At 49.0% G+C, this 22603-nt stretch overlaps 1 protein-coding gene across 1 annotated transcript in view; it reads left to right on the forward strand.

Moving 5' to 3' along the window:
• The first annotated feature begins 460 nt into the window (after positions 1-460).
• Positions 461-22603, forward strand: part of SLC27A5 (solute carrier family 27 member 5) — a 36303-nt gene continuing 14160 nt past the window's right edge. The window contains exons 1-5 of the mRNA XM_032793080.2: positions 461-938; positions 9261-9470; positions 12411-12569; positions 16162-16286; positions 19861-20055. Coding sequence (XP_032648971.1) covers positions 461-938; positions 9261-9470; positions 12411-12569; positions 16162-16286; positions 19861-20055 — 1167 coding nt within the window. The remainder of the gene's footprint in view (positions 939-9260; positions 9471-12410; positions 12570-16161; positions 16287-19860; positions 20056-22603) is intronic.

Here is a 22603-nt window from a genome sequence, read left to right on the forward strand (position 1 = left end):
AAATTGAGCTTGAGACTTTCCAAACGACCAATTCCTATATGAATTGGTGAGGACCATGTATCCGCATTCACTAGATGGCCTGGAAAAAACTCTCCCAGAGTGTTTTCTGGGCCAGAGTCACTTCTGCCTGCTTGGGACAGCTCATGGAGAGAGCTAGATATGCCTTGCTGGCTGGAAAGCGACTCACACGGTGCCCCTTGGCCTGAAGCCAGCTCTGGAATGCCCCACCCCACCCACAGCCTGACCTGGGTGCAAGGAGCAGTCACCTGGAGGGACTTTGGCAGCTCTCCCACCCCGTCCGATCTGAATAACCCAAGGTCTTGACGCCCAGTCAGGCTATCCTTGAATCACCTCAGGGGACGGCAGGGAGGGGAAAGCTGGTAACTCCCAGTACCTCGCCAGTTTTATGCACAGGCACAGTGGAGCTGCTGGGAGGGTGCGGTGGAGCCCCAGTTGAGTCATGCTTGCTCTATGCACAGCCCTAGTGGGGCTGCTGCTTCTGCTGCCTCTGCTGGGGAACCTGCTTTTCCCCTACTGGTGGCAGGACCTGGTCATATCACTGTCCATGATTCACAGTGGATACAGATGTCTGCGTCGATTCCAGCGCTGCCCTCCCCTCACCCTGCTCGATACCTTCTTGGAGAAGGTGCAGAGCCACCCGGAGAAAGCCCTGCTGCTTTTCGGGGAGCAGGTTTACACCTACCGGGACATAGATCGGCGCAGCAGTAAGGTGGCTCGGGTCCTGCGGGACAGCGTGGGGCTGCGGGAAGGGGACTCGGTGGCCGTCTTCCTGCTGAACGTCCCCGCCTACCTCTGGGTTTGGATGGGGCTGGCGAAGATCGGCTGCACCATGGCGTGTCTGAACAGCAACATTCGCGCCAAGTCCCTGCTGCATTCACTCGGCGCCTGCGGGGCCACGGTGCTGCTGACCACCCCAGGTGAGTGGGGAGGCTGCTGCCACTGAGGGTCACGTCTCCTGGTGAGCAGGGACCAGCTGGATCCCAGGGCTATACCCCACTGCAAGGGGGACTTTGCTCCATCACAGCACCAGGTGTTTCTGCAGCAAGAGGGCAGGGGATTGCCCATGCTGGTTGGGTCTCTGATCCACCCCAGGGGCAGGGGCATGAGACCATCCTGGGCTGAAGAGCAATTCACAACTTCACTGCCTGGGGCGTGTGTGTGTCTGGCTTCTCATCTCAGTTTGGTGTAGTGGTTAGAGGCAGGAGGTTAGGAGCCATGATATTGGGGTTCTATCCTGGCTCTGGGAGAGGAGTGGGTGCTAGTGGTTAGAGCAAGGGGGCTGAGAGCCAGGACTCCTCAGTTGTCTCCCTGGCTCTGGGAGCAGGGACAGCGCTGAAAGTAACTTAAGGGACTTACTGGTATGCAGGGCAGCTGGGGTCCTGAACAGGGGTGTGGGGGGTGGCTCAACTGGGCATGGCCTGGGGCAGGATGGGGGCAGCATGGCCCAGCAGTGATTTAAAGGGCCCAGGGCTCTGGCTGCTGCCAGGAGCCCTGGGTAAGCTGCCCCTTTTGGCCCCCTGCATCAGTCACAATGCCAGTACGGTCAGCTGTCTACCAGGTCTTACCGGTACGCCATACCGTACCAGCTTACTTTCACCTCTGGGGTTAGATGTAGTGATTACAGCAGGAGGGCTGAGAGCCAGGACTCCTGGAGTGTTTGCACAGTGGTCAACGACTGCACAGTGAGGGTGGTGAGTGGGGCCCAGGCTGCACATAGGGCTCTTGTCCTGCTCCTTACATCAAAGCCCTGCCGGTTGGAGGCACCCAGCTGTAAGTGTGCCTGGATCACAGCTGCATGGTATGGTACCAGCACTTTGGAGCCAACCAAAGCCAGAGCAGGCGCTGTGCTCTGTTGGAAACCTGGAATGGATTTGGGGGCAGCCCTCCTCTGCCTCCTGCTCTAAACTGCTAGACCCCCAGAGCCAGGAAGAGAACTCAGGAGTCCTGGTTCCCAGCCCCCCTGATCTAACCACTAGCCCCCACTCCCCACCCAGAGCCAGGGAGAGAACCCAGGAGTCCTGGTTCCAAGCCCCCCCGCTCTAGATCAATGCCAGGTCCCCAGTTGCAATCTCTCTCCATACAGTAATATCCCCAGGCCTGTGACCATTCTCGGGGTACCTGAATCCCCTGTCTCAGCTTGCCAGAGAAGGAGTTAAGCTGTGTGTTTACTCAGTTTCTAGGGTATAGTGCAGAGAAATTATGTACCAAATGAATCAAGGCCAACGTTCAGGCAATCAGGGTTAAGAGGACAAGAAAAAGATTTGGCAGTTCAAACCACTTGCCGCGGCTCTTTTCATTGTGTGTGTGCACATGTTTGCGTGTGGCTGTTTGCAAGTGTGTGCAGGGGGGTTTTGTGCACGTGTGTGCATGTGGCTGTTTGCACATGTGTGTGCGTGTGGCTGTTTGCACGTGTGTGTGCAGGCGGGGGTTTGTGCATGTGTGTGCATGTAGCTGTTTGCACGTGTGTGTGCAGGTGGGGGTTTGTGCTCATGTTTGCGTGTGGCTTTATGCACTTGTGTGTGCAAGGGGCGTTTGTGCACGTGGCTGTTTGCACGTGTATGTGCAGGTGGGGGTTTGTGCATGTGTGTGCATGTGGTTTGCGTGTGTGGCTGTTCCTTGCATCTGTGTTTGGGCAGGGGTGCACGTGGGTCTAGGAGTATGTGCATGAATGCATGGATGTGTGTCTTTGTGTGTGTGCTGATCTAGGTGTGCATGGTAGTATGTGTGTGCATTTGTGTGTGTGTGTTTGTAGGTATTTATGTGCATGTGTGCTTGTCTAGAGATGCGTGTTAGTATGTTTCTGTATGTGCGTATGTGTGTACATTTGTGTGCATGTTCTTTTTTAATGCCTGTGTGTGCCTGCTGGGTGATATTTGGCTAGTCTCGTCCCATCTCTGTATCTACAGATGAAAAGAGATTCACCAGGGATTCCTATTATTATTCTGCGCGTGTGTATGGATGCATCTATGTGTTTTGTGTATGTATGAGAAAATAAGTGTGAGTTTGTGTGCGTTGTTGGGTGCATGTGTGTGTTTGAATGTGTGTGTTCTTGTGTTTGTGTGTGTAGGCATTGGTGTGTGTGCATTTGTTCAGGGGTGTGTGCACGTGAATGTTTTTGTAGGTCTCTGCAAGTGCACCTGCATGATATGTATTTGTATTTATGCCTGTGTGTGTCTATGGTTGTGTGTCTCTGTCTAAGTGTGTGTTTTGTGCGTGTATATGTATATATTAGTTTGTGTCTTTATTTGTGTGTGTCTCGTGTGTATTTGTGTGCACCTATGTATATGCCGGTGTGTGTGTGTCTGTGTGTGCGTGGATTTGGCGGGGACTATCTGGTTCATGCTAAAGTCCCCTGGGGTGTAATGCCTCTCTCAGAGTTCGAGGACGGAGGTTATGATGACAGCCACACCCAAGCGTACACATACTTGCCCAGCTTTGGCACCTAATAGCGGCAATAAAACTCCACAGCTGTTAAGACTAATCCCAGGCTACCAGGAGGGCATTGAAAGGGGAAACTGAGGCACAAAGTGGGTCAGCGACCTGCCCAAGGCTGCACAGCCATTAAACCCTTCCTCTCCTGGCTCCGGTTGCTTATCCTAATTGGGTCTTGTAGCCTTGAATGCTTTTAATCATACTCTACGGCAACGTGGGGCCCTCATGTATGACGGATGTTTTATAAATTCACGGGTTCCAGCCAGAAGGGGCCACTGTAATTATCTGGTCTTAGCTCTGTATAACACAGGTCCAAGAACACAGACCTAGTGCTCCCCTGATCTAATCCCTGCGTGAACTAGAGCATATCTTTAAAAAACACATCCAATCCTGATTTTAAAACTGGCAGTGATGGAGAATTTCCCAGCCCCCCTCGGTAAGTTGCTCCAATGCTTAATCACCCTCACTGGTAAAGATGCAGAAGCCTGCTTTCCAGTCTGATTTTGTCTAGTTTCAACTTTTCCCAAACATTTCTGCTGTACTCTGTGCTGATTCGGCCTCAACTGGAGTATTGTGGCCTGTTCTGGGCACCATTTCAGGAAAGATGTGGACAAACAGGAGAAAGTCCAGAGAAGAGCAACAAAAACAGTGATTAAAGGTCCAGAAAACATGACCTGTGAGGGAAGATTGAAAAAATTGGGTTTGTTGAATCTGGAGAAGAAACGACTGAGAGGGGACGTGATAATAGTTTTCAATTACATAAAAGGCAGTTAAAGGGAAGAGGGTGAAAAATTGTTCTCGTTAACCTCTGAGGACAGGACAGGAAGCACTGGGTTTAAGGGAGGTTTAGGTTGGACATTAGGAAAAACTTCCCAAATGTCAGGGTAGTTAAGCACTGGAATAACTTGCCCAGGGAAGTTGTGGAATCTCCATCATTGGGGATTTTTAAGAGCAGGTTAGACAAACACCTGGCAGGGATGGTCTAGTTATTACTTAGTCGTGTCTTGAGTGCAGGGGACTGGACTAGATGACCCACTGAGGTCACTTCCAGTCCTACATTTCTATGACTCTGTGACTATGGGAATCTGTTTTGGTTTCGTCTTTATAAAGACTTTATAAAATGAAAAGGAAAGGAAGTTTTGAGTCGAAAAAGTCATTTCCAACCCAACAAATTGCAATGTTTTGTTTGGAAAAGGTTCAAACGAAAGGTTTTGAGCATTTGGTTGGAAGGACTTTTTGCTTCCAAATTGTCTTTCATTTTCACTTTGTATTTTGAAAGCCTAAAAATGCTTCAGATTGAGACTAAACCTTTCATCGCCCATGAAATGATTTTTGCCTCTGCTTTCGTGTCATCTAAAACTTGGAAAGCGTTTGTCTTTTGTCTGATCCCAAATGATTTTCTTTCTCCCTTCGACTTTTCAAAATTGCCAATAAACCAAGAAATCGGTTATTCATCCAGCTCTAGTTAAGGTATTGGGCTGGGACCTGGAAAACTCCTGACTGGTTTCTAGCTCTTGCTCAGATTCTAGAGAGGGGCAAAATTTCACAAAGGACCCAGAGCCTCAAAGGCTGAAACCAACAGGAGTCAGGCGTCTGAAATACCTTTGAGGATCTGAGCTTTGGCATCTCAGCAAGGGTGTTTTTTCTTATATGTATACAGCAGAGCTCCCAGTTGTCAGACGCATGAGCAGATTTTCACGCTAGTCCCACAGTTGAAAATCTGGCCTCTTATTTTTGAGGCCTAAATTACAATTGTTATGGTAGCAGGTAGAGGATCCTGTCAAGATCAGGGTACTGTTGGGTTGTGTGGCATAGTGGACTGAACTCTGATCTGAGATCTGGGGTCTACACTGGCTTGCTGGTTGATCCTGGGCTTCCACACCCCGTGCCTCAGTTTCCCCAAATTTGGAGTGGGGATAAAGATATCTTTGTGAAGTGCTTTGAGACTTCTTGATGAACAGCCCTAGATAGTATATTTTATTATGCTAGGCACTGCACAGGTACATAATTAGAGGCAGCTCCTGTCTCAAAAAGCTCCGAGTCTAGAGCGACAAAGGGTAGAAGGAGAAATAGCTCATCCATATTTGTCCAGCTGCATGCAGCAGGTCCAAGGCAAAGTTGGGGGTTAGAACCCAGGTGTCCTGACCCCTCCTCCCCCCTGCTCGGTGTAGTGCGCTGTTCATAGATGGGAGCGGAGCTGTTTTGGAAATCCTGATCTTGAGCTCGCAGCGTGCCTCAGTTTCCCTGCTGCAAAACAGCAATGCCTTATGGGTGGGCTCCAAATACCAAGCTAAACAGACACGCTTTCCACCCAGCATGCTGGGATCCTGCTCGCAGAACGAGGGAGGTGGCCACTGGGTGCCTGAAGTTCACCAGAATTCCAGCACGTGGCCAACGCAGCATAAAAGGGGATTTGCTGTCACACTCCAGGGCTACCGGCCTGAGAGCTTTACATTCCTATTGAATTCGGTGAAAGCCTCATTGCAGTGAAACTGCTGCTGAACCTCCAGCCTGGTTTACAATCTCCTTGCCCAGAAGGAGCCATTAGATCGACCCTGACCTCTTACACAACCCCGGGGCCAGAGAACAATCCAAGTTTACCTCTGGCCAGCCCTTGCCAAACAACCCCCCCGCCCAGGCTTTCCTAACATTGGTGGAAAACAATTAATCATACACCCAGGCAGACTGTAAATCTGGTCCCGTGCTTTTCTTTCAATCCTTGGATCTCTGGCACCAGCAATGAGGGTTCAAATCTCGCAGTGATCTGTAGGTCACTGAAGTCAGTGGGAGGTCTATAATAGACCCCTAGTGAATTAGCACCATATAAAAGCCTAAGGACAAGCCCTGTGAAAGGTTTCTCTGTGTGTTTGCAAGATCAGCAGGGAGAAACCACCTGGAGTTAATCATCCTCAGGCTCAGATGAGAGGTGGTGCTGATAAGAATCAGGATAATGGGGCAACTATAAAGGAAGGATCATAAAGCGATAAGCGGATGCCCCCTTCCCTAGCTAACAGGGGCTTAGGACACTCCCCTGCCAGAATCTTCCTGGTGTAGTTAGAATCGACAGTAAAAGGCAGAGGGCAAATCTAATGCTGGCTTTGATCCGGGAATTGGCCACGTGCAATAGGGAAAAAGCTGCTTTTTCTTCCTCCCACGGTTGTTATTTCAGGGCCCCCAGAGAGACTCCAGATGGGATCAAGCCTGCGTTCATGGATTGCAAGGCCAGTCTGGACCATTGTGAGCCTCTAGTCCAATCTCCATCTAGCACGGGCCAGAGAACGGCCCCAAAGTAACCCCTAGAGCAGATGTTTCAGAAAAAAATCCCATCTCAATTTAAAAATTGTCAGTGATGGAGAATCCACAGGGATAGTCCCTGCCCCAAACAAGCTGACCCTCTAAATAGACAAGAGGTGAGAGGGGAAGATGAGGCACAGGGAGGGAACATTGTTATGTTCACAGCACACACACATTGAGAAGTTAGATAAAAGTATAACATTCTTTTGTGGGAAGGTTGCAATGTAACACAATTTTTATTTCTTAGAAGCCAGAATGATAACTTACAAGAACCAAAACACAGGTGCACCGTGGGATGGATGCAAATGGAGCCCTGCTTCCCCCGATCACGAACTGATCCTGGATGCAGCGCCTGTAACCATTGGCTCAGTAATTTAGAGCCATAATTTTCAACCCCAAAGGTCTCAGTTTAGTCCTTTACACCCATCTATAGATGCCTACACAGGTCCAGGGCCTAGAAGCCATGGATTCTAACATAGTTCTAACCCTGACTTGCTGTGTGGTTTGGGATAACTCATGTCCCTGCTCCGTGCCTCAGTTTCCCCATCAATAAAATGAGCCAGATCCCTGGCTGGTGTAAATCAGTGTCACTCCATTGGCGTGAATTGGCCCTGCTCTCTTGGAGTCAACATGTTTGATTCGGTGTATTTTTCTGGTACCCTTGTGTATGTGTCTGTGCCTATATTAAGTATAGATGTGTGTTGAAAGTTGTACCTGCGTGTGTGTGACATGCCCCTGGACGGTGGAGCTCCTGCATCCACTTTAACTCTCCCGGCCAGGGTGTCTCCTACCCTTCTATGCCACTGAATGGCAAATCCCACCAGGCTCTGTTCACTCAGAGATCAGCATGCATACGCACACCCAGCAAAGTGACATGAAGCTGCTTCCAGCCACTCATGAACTGCTCTACAAGGAGCAAATTCCCCCAGCCTTGCCCCCCAGAAATGTGCATCTGGCACTGCTCAAGACCTCTCTGATCAATGCAAGCTCATTAATTTGCCTACCATGCCTTCAAAGGGTAGTATCTGAGCAATCCCCTCCTAGAAAAACTCACTGATTCAGACCCCACGTCAGAAGAAGTGAATTAACTAGAGAAAGAGGGATTTTAAGTGTTTAAGGGGCAGTGGCGGAGAAGATTAGAACTGGTTGCAAACGGAAATAGAATAGCAAAATCGCAATCTAAAGCCTGAACTTTACCAGGCTTATTATTCTGAAAGCAAGAGGATTTCTCTCCCCCAGAACTTCACAGCAGTCCCTGCTAAGTGCAACACCTTCCAGGTAGGCCCAGCCCCTACCAAAGTCTCAATGGGGAGCTCTTTTTTTTCCAGGCGATCTTGCTTCCCTGTGCAGAGATGGGGGGGGAGAGGCAGGCCACGGTGATGTCGCTGTCTCTCATTTATACTTTTCTTCAGGAGCTGGAAAAATCCATGCAGTGTCATGGGGTTGGGCAACCCTCACGATGGACATGGGCTGCTGACCATTTTCTTCATTATGAATTTGCAATTTTTTGCTTGCACCTTTTGTCTACGTGAGGGGTGCCAGAAGGCAGGGGAGGGGCCCCAACACTTTTTACCAGCCGTAAAGGCGAGTGACGGGGTGGGGAGGGTTGGAGAGGAGCAAACAGGGGAGGTGTCTTGGGGGGAAGAGGCGGCATGGGGTGAGGCCTCAAGGGAAGGGGTGGTGCAAAAGCAAGGGCTCAGGGGGTGGCATGAGGGTGGGGCCTTGGGGAGGAATGGGTAGCTTGGGGGCTTGGGGAGAAGGGGTGCTGTGGGGCGGGGTCTTGGGGGGAGGGGTAGCATGAGGGTGGGGGCTCGGGAAGAATGGGTGTTGTGGGGTGGGGCCTTGGGGGAGGGATGGTGTGGGGGTGGAGGTTTGGGGAGAAGGGATGCCATGGAGTGGGACCTCAGGGAGAGGGGTGGTGGGGGGGCAGGGCTCAGGGAGAAGGGGCAGTGCAGAAGCAGGCTTTGGCAGAGGAGGGGTGGTGTGGGGCGGGATCTTGGGGGGAGGGGTGGCATGAGGGCACAGCCCGTGTTCGGGTGCTGGTGGCGCCCCACTTTTAGGGAGCTTCCTCCACTCCTGATCGACATGAACTTTGGCATGTATGGCCTCTGTGTTTACCGTTTCTCTGTCCTCACTGAGAGGCTGGTTTGTGGGCGTTTCTCACAGCTTCATGTCCAGCAATGACACACACGCATTTCAACAGGATAATGAGGTCCATCCAATTCGGTCTTTTCCCATGATCCCTCACAAGGCATGCTCTATACAAACCATCCCCATGCCATCTTGCAGTGGTGAACATGTGGGTACAGGGGGGAACGTGGGTAACAGTGTGTCACAGTGCGCCTCTCCGTGCGTCTGCGCTGTCTGCCTGCTCCCACCTTTGTCTGTGTACCTGTGTGCGCCTGCGTTGGTGGGCACATCTGTGTCTGTGTCTCCATATGCCTCTATGTGCGTGTGATGCAGCGATCCACGTTCCTCAATGGGGAAAAATACCTTTCTCACCCCCTCTGCAGACCTCAAAGCCGCTATTGAGGACGTTCTGCCCAGCCTGCAACAGAAAGGGATCCGGGTTTTCTACCTGAGCGCCGAGTCCCCCACCAGTGGCGTGGAGCCTCTCCAGGGCCAGATAGACGCTGCCTCCGAGGAGCCGATCCCCGTTGCTTTCCGAGCCAACGTCACCAGCAAATCCACTGCACTCTACATTTACACCTCGGGCACCACAGGTGAGGAGGGGATGTCAGATGGGAGTGCTGAGCAGCTGCACCTGGCTGTTAAGTAGGCTTGGAAAGATGATTGTCAGAAAGAGAAGTGTGAAACATTTGTTCCCTTTATCCTCTGAGGACAGGACCAGAAGTATGGGCTTAAATTGCAGCAAAGGAGGTTTAGGTTGGACGTTAGAAAAATCTTCCAAACTGTCAAGGTAGTTACACACTGGAATAAATTACCTAGGGAGGTTTTGGAATTGGAATAGCCATCGTTGGAGATTTTTAAGAACAGGTTGGACAAACACCTCTCAGGGATGGTCTAGATAATACTTAGTCCTGCCTCAGTGCAGGGGACTGGACTGTCGAGGTCCCTTCTAGTAACACATTTGTACGATTAGATGTTTATTGGTAAATGTTGACAAACGTTGTTTCATCATACAGGCCCAAACCGGCAAAGCAATATTTCCATTGATAAGTGTCAGATTGGCAAAGTGTGAAAAAGGCTGCTAGAAAACGCAGTCGAGTTTGATTTAAGGATATTTCCTTTGTGCATGTTGACATGTCATGCTGACAGTTTGTCTTTTTAATGGTTATAAAGCTTTAAAGTTTTTGAATCTTAGCATCTGTTGCCAATAAATAATTGTGGTCTGACCCATCTTCTGTCTGACCAGCCATAGGTGCTGAATCTATGGGTGCTCCTGGGCTCAAGCAGCCATCTAAAAAAATAGTACCCCCAGGGCGAGTCTAATCTTTTGTGGTCCCTGGTGCCCGGAGCGTAGCCATGTCCCCTGCTCCTCCTGTGCTCAGCCCCAAGGTCCTAGCCCTGCTCAGCCTCCTCCCGCTGAGGCCCTGCCCGCTGTTCACGCAGGGAAAAGGGGGCAGAGAGGAGCACCCGTAGGCAAACCCAAAAGTCAGCGCCTGTGCAACCGCCCCTAATTTCCTGCAACTGTGAAAATTTAAATCAATAAAAATCAAATGAAGATGCTTAAAACCTACAGTTTTTGCGCAACTGTGAAAATTTAAATCAATTAAAAAAAATGCTTAAAAATAAACATCTGTCAACATTACTAAAAAAAACAACAGATTTTTACATCTTGGAAGAGGGCAGCTATTTCTGGATGTAAAATATTGATAGGCACTAGAGATGGTTGGGAAATGTGCAGCATCACACAATGTTATTTCTTAGAACGCAGACCGATAACATGCAAGAACCAAAAGCAGAGAGAAATGGAGGAAGAGAGGCCCAGCTCACCTCACCTGGCTCTAGGCTGGCTTTTTGCAGACTGATTGCTCAAGATCCAAACTGCACGCTTCCCTACAGAGCCCCCCTAAACTGCAAGCAGGAAACCCCATAACACTTAAAAAGATAGTTTGCAATTTTCACACAATTTTCGAAACGCCACAGAAACGGCTTTTTTTCAGTTCATTCCTGACTTTGCACAGAAAAGGGTTAATGTACCCTAACACTGCCACCTTTATGTAAATGCTCTTACTGTGAGTTCAGTAGAAGCAGGGGCGGCTGTAGGCATTTTGCCGCTCCAAGCACGGCAGGCAGGCTGCCTTCAGTGGCTTGCCTGTGGGAGGGTCCACTGGTCCCCCGGCTTCGCCAGACCTCCCACAGCCGTGCCTGCAGGAGGTCCACCGAAGCCGCGGGACCAGCGGACCTCCCACAGGCAAGCCGCCGAAGGCACCCTGCCTGCCGCCCTCGCGGCGACCGGCAGAACGCCCCCCGTGGCTTGCCGCCCCAAGCATGCGCTTGGTGTGCTGGGGCCTGGAGCCGGCTCTGAGTAGAAGGTGACTCTATGACTTGTGCCAATGTTATGCATGAGAGTGGTAATGAAAAATTCATAGAGAGTGTAAAAGTCAATGGTAAAAGCTGTTTAGGGCAAATTATGGCTTCTAACATCACACTTGTTAAAGCAGATCTGGTCAAAGAGGAAGATTATTTACCAAATCAGAGTGTGAATGTTGTAGTCCTCTATGAATGTTGATTTGATTTGAACCAATTTTTTAAAATGTTTTGTTCATAATTTTTTTTTTTTTTGATATTTTAAAAGTTTGGGCCAGGAATACTTTTCAAATTGCTGACAGTTTGCATGGGAGGAAAAAACATGTTTCCCCTCAGCCCTAAACAGGAGTCTTCTGCATCTGTAAACTTTGCATCCAACTTAAGGGACCAGGAGATGAGACTCCCAAAACTTTTATAGGAATAAGCGTGGTCATCTTGGAAAATGGCAGCCATTTCCAGTTTCAAAGTATTGCTCAGCACTAGAGAGGGTTGGAAAATGGAATTTTTTTTGGATGAAAATAAAAATAAATTTTGTTTTTGTCTAAATTGTTCAGGATTTTGGGCAAAAAAAATGTCAAATTTTGATTTTGACCAATAAAATTCAAATACCAAAATATTTTGGCCAAAGCACCAAATATTTTTATTCTGAAATACCAGCATGTGGCCTCATGGGAGTTGTAGTTCAGGTCCCCTCTTGCATAGGTGCTGACTCCATGGGTTCTCCGAGGCTAAAGCACCCACAGAAAAAAAAATAGTGGGTGTTCAGCACCCACCAGCCACAGCTGTCTGGTGGCGCCAGCAATCTGCTGCTTGGCCATGCCACCAATCAGCTGTTTGGAGGCTAGCAGGAGGCACTTGGGGAAGGGTGGAGATCAGCGGGGAGCCTTAAGGGAGGGGGCGGAGCAGGGGAAGGAAGAGGTGGGGTGAGGGTAGGGCCTCAGGGGAAGGGGTGGAGTGGGGGTGGAGCTCCCACAAGGAAAAATAAAAGTCAGCACTTATGCCCTCTTGGAGAGGGGAAGTAGTGCGCCATGGGAGTGCCTGGCTGTGGTGCATCATAGGAGATGTAGTTCAATCAAGGAGCCCGAGTCATAAAGGAGAAGGGGGTCATGAGGTAACTGCACTACAGAACCCATGAGGCATCACTAAACACAATCCCTTTGGCCTACAAGGACTCCCGAAAGCTGCCATCATCACCCACTTGAAACTGTGCAGCATAGCGACCATGTTTTACATAAGTGGCGTCAAAGCCGAGGACGTGATCTACACCCCTCTGCCGCTGTACCATTCGGCTGCACTGCTTATCGGACTTGGAGGATGCTTGGAGGTTGGTATGTACAGAGTGTCGGCACGGGTCTAAAGAGACAGAGGGTGCAGGGGTGCATCACTGGGAGAGGTGGATGGATAGAGGTGGTTGGGTATGGAGGTAGATAGATAGATAGAAATGCAAAAAAGTGCATTTTTCCCATGCCAGGTCGTCTTTAAGCAAACATCATTCTTAATTCTTCTTATTATTATCTAGACATGGATTATGAACTGTCCTTGAACAAATTTGGGCTGGAAATTAGAAGATGGTTTCTAACCATCAGAGGCGTGAGGTTCTGGGACAGCTGCCCAGAGGGAGTTGTGGCTCACTGCTGATTTATGTTTTATGCTCCTGAAAGGTCATGCTTCAGGGTTTCACCCAACCAACAGCAGGGGTCAGGAAGGAATCCCCCCCCCCACGCATACAGTGTATTCTGTTTTTTGTTGCCATTTTTTTTTTGTTTTTATCTCCTTCCTCTGAAGCAGCAGGGATGGCTGCAGCTGGAGAAGGGACACAAGATAGGGCTCTGAGGTGGCACTGAATATTCTCTCTCTCAGGTGCTTGGCTGGATGGTTCTTGCTCATGTGCTCAGGGTTAAACTGATCGCATTAGGTGGGGTGGGGAATGCGTTTCCCCCAGCTCAGATTGTCAGGAACCTTAGGGGTTTTTTGCCTTCCTCTGCATCACGTGGGTCATGTACCTGGATTATCTGGGTGTATCTCACTTAACCATTTCACTGCCATTGCGGGGGCCTCACATAAGGTCCCTCCTATTCTCTGCCTGTGGCACACACCATGTCTCCTGTGGGCAGTAATATACTGGTCCCATTTCAGTTGTTGGGTTTAGCAGGCAGGTGCTTGGTGGAGTGGGTGGCCCTGTGACATACAGGAGCTCAGAGAGGTGATCAGATGGTCCTTTCTAGACTGAAACTCTATGACCCTGAGCCCCGGCCGTGGCCCAGAACCCCGCTGGGCTAGCCGCTGTACAGGCACAGAACAAAAAGACGGACCCTTCCCTTCTCTCCTAAGTTATTGCTAATTCTGCCGAGCTGGGCTCTAAAACTCTTCTCTGAGTGTAAAGTTTAAACCACATGGAATTTAGCTCATGGGGAAAACCATTTGTTCAGGTTATTGTCACCCCTTTGCCAAGTACTCCTTCACACAACGCAACTGTCAACCTGTGGAACTCACTGCTGAGGGATGGCAAAAAGTATAAATGGATTCAGAAAAGAATTAGATAAGTTCACGGTGGAGAGGTCCATCAATGACTATTAGCCAGGATGGCTAAGACTGTCATGGCCAGATGCTGGGACTGGACAACAAGTAGGGTATCCAGATGTCCTGATTTTATAGGGACAGTACCGATTTTGGGGGCTTTTTCTTATATAGGCACCTATTACCCCCCACCCCGTCCCAATTTGCTATCTGGTCACCCTAACAACAAGGGATGAATCAGTCAATAGTCGCCCTGTTCTGTTTATTCTCTCTGAAGTAGCTGGCACTGGCCACTGTTGGAAGACAGGATACTGGGCTTGACGGACCAATAGTTTGACCCAGGATGGCCGTTCTTATGTTCCTTATGTTTCTTAAGCTGCAGAGGATACCCAAAGCCTCACAGCTTGGCTTTCCACTGGAGGAGATACATTCTTAAGGCATGTTGTTTATTTTTATATTATATGTGCCAGGCCTTGCACAGAGATGGTGTTGTATTAATTTAGATGGAATATGTCAGCCAAAGGTGTTAACACAACCCAGTAGCTCTTCAACATTAAACAGTGCTAAACAAGATTCAGGGTTTGGCCTCCAGAGAGCTCAGCCTGCTTAGTACCACAGCAAACATACTCATTTTTTTTAACCTTCTATCAAAGATACAGAAGGAAAGGAAAACCAGCTAACGTAAGAACATAAGAACGTAAGAACGGCCATACTGGGTCAGATCAAAGGTCCATCTAGCCCAGTATCTGTCTACCGACAGTGGCCAATGCCAGGTGCCCCAGAGGGAGTGAAGCTAACAGGCAACGATCAAGTGCTCTCTCTTCTGCCATCCATCTCCATCCTCTGACAAACAGAGTCTAGGGACACCATTCCTTACCCATCCTGGCTAATAGCCATTTATGGACTTAACCACCATGAATTTAACGTCCTGTCCCCTTTTCCTTTATCTGGAGAGTTTTAAAGGAAAACAGGCTGGACATTAGGAAAAAGTTCCTAACTGTCAGGGTGGTTAAACACTGGAATAAATTGCCTAGGGAGGTTGTGGAATCTCCATCTCTGGAGATATTTAAGAGTAGGTTAGATAAATGTCTATCAGGGATGGTCTAGACAGTATTTGGTCCTGCCATGAGGGCAGGGGACTGGACTCGATGACCTCTTGAGGTCCCTTCCAGTCCTAGAGTCTATGAATCTATGAATCTATGAAAACACCCCTTGTTTGACTGTCTCTCCGATGGTACCAAAGATGGTAATGATCCTTCTGGGGAAAAGAGATGACATTAGCTGAGGCTGACTGGAGCTGTGGTTGTTGCCGCTGGTGTTCAGATCTGATCCTGTTTCATCTCAGGTGGTGTTTGGGGTTCAGCAGGAGCAAGTACGGGTGGTGATATTGTCTGGGTTCCTCTCTCTGGCCCAGACATCTTTGAGAACTAGAGCAGAGGCCAGATGTCTCAGGAGATGGTGGGGGTGGCAGCCGTGATGATGACGCTTTCTGCATAGCCTCCATCTGTTCTTTTTCTATTCTTCCTCCCCTCCAGTCTCTTTCTTTAAGGACCCACAAAGGGAGTCATGAGTGGACCTGCCCATCCTCTCATTATTTTGATCACCAGTTAGGCTTAGTTTCTGACACACAATTTTGGTTCATTAATTGCCAGTTCCATGTCTTCTGGTTTTACCAGGCATGACTTTAAGACAGTCCTCGAGTTATCTCCATGGGCCTTTTTGTTTAGACTGCCTCAGTTTTCCTTTTCCCACTGACATTTGTTATTGTAGGTTATTGTGATATTTTATAAACTTCTACATACTTTTTTTACCATTTACAAATAGGGCAAATGTATAGTCCCAATTATTACAACAGTGGTCAGCATGCAGGGGAAATCCTTTCTTTCAGAAATCTCAGCCTGCCACCAATGATCGATGCACTGGGAGCAACTAACTATGCCTCAAAAATCAGCTCTAGTCAGAAAGAAACTCACGGCTCCCCCTAAAAAGAAACTGCTTCACAAAACTAACCATAATTCAGACATGTCTCAAAAGACTGACCATTTGCTCGCACACCAAGAAAAAAGCTTATATGCAGCAGTGCCACCTGGTGACTCCTGCCATATTATTATTATTATTTGTTTTATGATGGCAACTAGGTGTTGTAGCTCTGTTGTGCAAGGTGCTGTACAAACACAGAACAAAAAGATGGTCCCAGCCCTGAGGAGTATAAGATGAGATACAACAAGTGGATTTAGCAAATAGTCGGTCAGAACATAAGGCAATGGTGGACGAATAAAATCAGTGGGATAAGCAATGTATCACTTGCCTCTTCAGTGCCATGATTGGGTTAGAGTAGACTGGAAAGGCTTAATTCAATAGGGTTCACGTGCCCCCCATCACCTCTCCTTCTCTCTCCCCCAGGAGCCACCTGTGTCTTGCGTCCCAAGTTCTCCGTCTCCCAGTTCTGGGATGACTGCCGGCGATACCACGTCTCTGTGATCCAGTACGTAGGGGAGATGATGCGCTATCTGTGCAATGCGCCCAAGGTAACCCAATGCCTTTCCCGGGGGTGGGGGGGCTGCTAGATTGTCCTTGGTTGCTAATCCCAATGGGGAAGGTGGGGCAAAGTAGTATGGAGTCTGCTATGTCGTGTTGTTATTATGAATACAGGATACCAGCACAGCACCAATGTAACCACAAAGTCCTTTATTAAATCCAAAAGGCCAAGTGGTACCTACACAACTGCTGCAAATCAGCCTTAAGTGCCTAGGCAGTCATCACCTCCATACAATAATGTGTAGTGATAAGTTTTGATCCTCATCTTATAACAGAATTAGCTTAAACCCACGTTGGCTAGCTCCAACTGGTCAGACAGATACCAGCAACAAATATTTTAAGAGTTCACCCTTTTACACCTTATCTACTGGAACCCGGGGTGCCAGAACAGGGGGGGTCGGGAGCCATGGCCCCATTCCTCCCACTGGTCACAAGGGTAAGCGATGGGGGGCGGGTGGAGAGGAGTGAGCAGGGGGTGGGGTCTTGGGGGGAAGAGGTGGTGTGGAGCTGGGGCCATGATTCGGTTTCCAGTGGGTCCCCCACTTGTAGGGAGCTTCCACCGCTCCTGACTGGAACCTACGTGACTATTGTCACTACTCCTTGAATTCTGTTCTTTGCTCAAACCGGTTAGAACCATCCCTGGTAACTGGGGCTTTTTAAGTTCAGTATTTCCAACATGATCTCTCCAGATCTTCCCAGAACGTCTTGATACAAATTGGCAAGCATGATATAGCCATTAGCCAAGCTAATTTAACCTTTTATATGCCTATCCAACCCTTCACCCAAGGGTGAAATTTAGAGATGAGTTCAAGGCCTATGATGGCCACCATCTTGGCCAACTACAGAGAATTAACGATCATTAGACCTGGTCCAAAATGTTCTCTCTAAACTGATTTTTGATGAAAAAAAATTGGTTTTTGACTAAGAAATTTTTTTCACAGCAAGTGGATTTTTTGTCAAAAAAGCACCCAAAAATTGAAAAATTTTAGCCGAAAACTGGAAGAGTTTGATTCTGACATGCTGCCATGGTGCCATGTGGGAGTTATAGTTTAGTTGCTTCTTGTTCCAATTTTCCTCTGCAGGTCAGGCTCCCCAGTGGACTACATTTCCCATGATGCACTACAACCAGGAACTCCCCTGATGCACCTACTGCCTCCCCTCTCCAAGAGGGGTATCATGGTGCATCATCGGCGATGTAGTCTAACCAAGGAACCCAGCCTGTAGAGGAAAATGGGAGTATCAAGCACCTGGCTATGTTTCTCATGATACACCACAACCAGGAACTCCCATGATGCAACTACTATCTCTTCTCAGCAAGAGGGATCATCATGGTGCATTATAGGAGATGTAGTCCAACTGGAGGCACCCAGACGTCCAGTTCTATGAACACCACAGCAGCATTTCAGAACTGAAGTATTTGGGCTTGTGCTGAATTTTTCAATAGTCACATTTTTTGCCATTTTTCCAACAGGAAACAAACAAAGAATTTTCAACCAGCTCCACTGGGAATTTGCAGAACTAAAAATCAGAGTCCCCCATTGCTTGAGCAAAAGGGGCCAGACTCTGGAGGCTGTAATAGGCCCTGTCATAAATAGATAGCTAAGGGTTAACGTTTCTTTTACCTGTAAAGGGTTAACAAAGGGAACCAAACACCTGACAAGAGGACCAATCCAGAAACCGGATTTTTCAAAGCTTAAGGGAGGGAATTTGGGGGTGTTTCTTGGTCTTGGGTCTTTGTCTGTTCTGTGCTGTGTCCGCTATGAGAGTTATTTCCACGTCCTTAGTTTTGTTTCCCCTTGAAGTACAAAGTTAGTCAAAAGGATAGTTCTTTAAATTGTTTTGCGTGTCTTTGCATCTGTGTATCGGGCTGGTGGAGTCTTTAGTGTCTTTTGGCCTATAAGTACTTTAAAGTGGTATTGTTTTTGGGTAAGGCTGTTTATCCTTTTCTATCTTTTACTCATTTCTATAAGTTAAAACCTGTATCTTACATCTAGATTACAGAGAACTGGTTATTTATTCTTTCTTTCTTTTCTTAAAAGTTTGGCTTTTAAGCTGTTGATTTTTTGTTTCTAGTGACCCACAGGAATGGTGGAGAAGGAACGACGGAGGGAGGGGAGAAGCTCTCTTTGGTTAACTTGTCGAGTGTCCCAGGGCGGGAAGAAGTAAGGGGGAAGAGAGGATGATCTTTTCTGTTTCCTTGTCTTTGGGGTTGTTTCTTGTGGAGACGGAGGGAGACTCTTCTTGGTATTGTGATGTAGAGGTTGCTCTCAGTAACCTGTCAGCGTTAGCCCAGAGAGAATTTCTGGGTGGGAGAGAGGTGGGAATGGTTTATTTTCGTTTGTGGTAAGACGTCAGGCCTCTAAGTCGTGGACGGTCCCAAGGGAAGGTTTTGGGGAGACCAGAGTAAGCCAAGACACTGGAAATTCTTGGCTGGTGGCAGCGATATCAAATCTAAGCTGGTAATTAAGCTTAGAGGGGTTCATGCTAGCATCTCAGGTTATGAATGCTAAGGTTCAAATCTGAGTGGGAAAGCTAGCACAGGCCCGCTGTAGATCAGACATAGACAGACATGTGCCAGACACTGGCCAATGAATGCCCCACGTATGTCCCACTTGAATGACCAAAATAGTGGTTTAAGGGGTATCTATGCCTTAAGGTGGCAGTTCTCTGTATCACCCACTGGTGAGTGTATGTTACAAGTCCCGCTTCCCCGTGCCAGCCTACAATGGCTATGAGTCTGTTACAATCTTAAGCTGTAGCAGTTCCTGGTTTCAGTGCCAAGGTTGCTGGTTTAGTCTCTGGTGTGTCAGCCAAGAGGGCAGCTGTCACATGTGCACGGGGAGATTTCACCCTCTATGTTCCTATCCAAGGTCCCTTGTCCTATGCAGCATCCTGGAGCTCTGGCTCGTGTTGGCCTCAAAATAGGGTTTCTGTGGCACCGTTTCTTCTTTAGTCACAGTCTGGGGTCTTACAGGGTGTTTCTGCGAGGATGAAAAATCAATGAGGCGAGTCAGGGATATTCTCAGTGTGGTCTTGTTTATTCACCAACCCCTGACCCCCAAACAAACATACTAAGTCTTGTTTCCCTGAGTGCTATGGGAACGAGCAGCAGCAGGCAGCTTCCTGGCTGCAAGATCCCCATGTCTGCCCCTCCAGCGAACTCTGTGCCCAAGAAGCTCCATCCCTGCTTCATCCCAGACTCACACTCACTCTCTTCCTCCTGGCTTTTTGCTTCCACAGCCCAGCCCCCATATTTGCAGTCAGGCAACCTCCCCCTCATGGCCCCATGTCCTAGCTCTGCCCTGCCACGTGGCCTGCTGCCTTGGGTGGTTGCCCGATAGCTGTTATTACCACACAAAGGGGCAGGGTTGCTCCTTTTGATCTTGAAAGTGAATGCTCAGTGCCCACTCCCTGGATGGCTGCCACTGACCCCTTACAGCACAACATGGGGGCCTGTAGGGTACATGGGCACCTTGGTAGATCCCTGAACTAGCATGAGACCCAGGGTGAGACCTGACCTCCTTTCTATGCCGCTCCTGGAATCCCGCCCTGTTTGCCTTGCAGAAGGAGAATGAACGAGAGCATCAAGTGCGGCTGGCTATGGGTAATGGCTTGAGGGTGGAGGTCTGGAAGGAATTCCTCCAGCGCTTCGGGCCCATTCGCATCTGCGAGTTCTACGGGGCCACAGAGGGGAACTCTGGATTCATTAACTACACGGGGAAGATTGGAGCCGTGGGAAGGGCCAGCTTCATCCAGAAGGTGAGGAATGCTACTCTGCCTCTCCCCTACCATGGTGGCCATTTCCCTAGTGCCCATTACTGGTTTCTTCCCCAGCTGGGACAGGTGTGGAGGCTGAGCACAGATCATGAGGATCTCTTGACCCATTTGGCCTTTCTTACTGTGGTTCATCAACAACACTGAGATGAAACAGATTCCTGCATCCATTTCCCCCGGGATGTGAGGTTATGTTGATATTTCTCCCCCACAGGCAGGGTCGCCCAGAGGATTCAGGAGGCCAGGGATCCTTGGCGGCGGGGGTCCCCTGCTTCGGCGGTAATTCGGCGGCGAAGGGTCCTTCCGCTCTGGGACCTGCCACCAAAGTGCCCCGAAGACCCGGGGTGGGGGGTCCCTGCCATCGAATTACCACTGAAGGCTCAGCTCTTCGGCGGTGGGTCCTGGGGTGGAAGGACCCCCTGCCATGGGTCTTTGGGGCACCTCGGTGGTGGGTCCCGGAGCGGAAGGACCCCCCGCTGCCGAATTACCGACAACGATGACCCCGAGCGATTGAAGAACCCTGCTCCAGGGGCCCTGAAAAATTCTCATGGGGGCCCCTGTGGGGCCCAGGGCCTGGGGCAAATTGCCCCACTTGCCCCCTCTCTGGGCTGCCCTGCCCACAGGCTGTGAAGAGTTTTGGTGCATCAGAAAGAGTCCAGTTAGGTTAGGCCTGGGGAGGCTTGGGGATTGAAAGTGAAAGGCCTTAAGGACCCCAATCTATTTAGCTTATCAGAAAGAAGACTGAGTGGTGACGAAGTATCTTCATGGATAGGAGACACCAGACTCTTTAACCTAGCGGAAAAAGGCAAGACTGGCTGCCTGCTGGAAGAGCTGTTAGCCAAACACGAGTTGTATTGTTCAGGATAGGAACAATCAGGAGAAATTCTCTGGCCTTATTACACAGAAGGTCAGATTACAGGCTTGGCTACATTTGAAACACTGCTGCTGTGATGCTTCAGAGTGGACACTACTTGCACCAGCGGAGGATTTCTCCTGCATGTGTAGTTAATCCACCTCTCTGCGAGAGGCGGGAGCTCGCTTGACGATGTCTAGATGGGGACCTCGGTTGGCTTAACTACATCACTCAGGGGCATGGATTCTTCACACCCCTGAGCAACATAGCTGGGTTGACCTAATTTTCTGGTTTAGTCCAGCCCTAGATGATCTAGTGGCCCCTTGTGGGTATTCGAATCTATGAAGCTACGAACTTGCAGAAAACTTTCCCAGGGAGACTCTGGCTTCAGGGCACCATGCAGAAAACACGCAATATGTATAAATCAACACGTCATGCCAAAAATATTACACCAGAGAGATGCCCGTCTCTGCCGCCCTGAGGAATAGGCACGAGCTCCTCCCAGCTCATCAGAAAAAGCCAGGAGAGAATGAATCAAGGGCACTGTAGTGTCAGTGTGCCCAGAAGTTCAGCAAATTCTGTGACTGTTTCAGCCGAGGAGGGGAGCAGATTCCAAAGTGCAGGGCAGCCAGCCATGCCCCGGGCAGATACATCTGGGAAATGTCAGCGCAGGCTTTCCTTACCTTAGAGTAGGATGACCAGATGTTTTTTAAAAGGACAGTCTTGTTTTTTGGTACTTTTTCTTAGATAGGTGCCAAATACCTCCCACCTCCTGTCCTGTTTTTTCATAGTTGCTAGCTGGTCACCCTACCTTAAAGGATCTCCAAGTACAGGAAGGAGAGAAACGGACTCTGACCTAGCGAGGCCCCATGCCTTTTGCAATGAATGACGCCAGCACAGAAGCTGGAGCACTGATCAAATGAGCTCCGTGTGTGAAACGTTGCTAAAGGCTCAGACAGCTGCATCTTGCCTTGGCAGACTGCTGTAAAGGGGGAAAAGGTTGATTTTGTGGCCAAGGCCACTGGACTCAGCAGATCTAAAGGCAGTTATAGGATCCCTGGCTGAGCTTGGCCATGTCACCGTATTATTTGTATTAACGCTGAGGAGCCCCCGAACCCCACTGTGCTGTTATAACGATGCTGCCTTTGGTGGGACACAACTGAGAGTACCAATTCAGCACAAATGGCTGAGATCAGGGCAGTTACAGCCCAAGGCTGTGGTTCCTTTGCACACCACGGTAAATCAAACCAGCCAAACAGAGAAGACTTCAGTTTTACCCCACTGGCTAACCAGAAGTCATATAAACAATTCCCTTAGACGCTCCAGTTGCCAGTATCACCACCAGTGCCACTCATTATGGGGATGAATAGTTATGAAACCCAACACCCCAGTAAAAGAAAAAGGTTCTCCCGATCCCAAAGGACCAAGCCCCAGACCCAGGTCAATATACAAATCAGATCTTACCCACAAATCACGCTGTTGCCAATCCTTTAGAATCTAAAATCTAAAGGTTTATTCATAAAAGGAAAAAGATATAGCTGAGAGCTAGAATTGGTTAAATTTACACCATGTAGAGACCAAGCATAGGAGTTTATTACACACAGCGCTGGTGGAGTGTCACCTTGCTTATTAAAAGGCTCAGAGACACTGTCAATCAATTAATTACAATAGAATATATAG

Source organism: Chelonoidis abingdonii, chromosome 11 (assembly GCF_003597395.2).
Source record: "Chelonoidis abingdonii isolate Lonesome George chromosome 11, CheloAbing_2.0, whole genome shotgun sequence".
NCBI lineage: Eukaryota > Metazoa > Chordata > Testudines > Testudinidae > Chelonoidis > Chelonoidis abingdonii.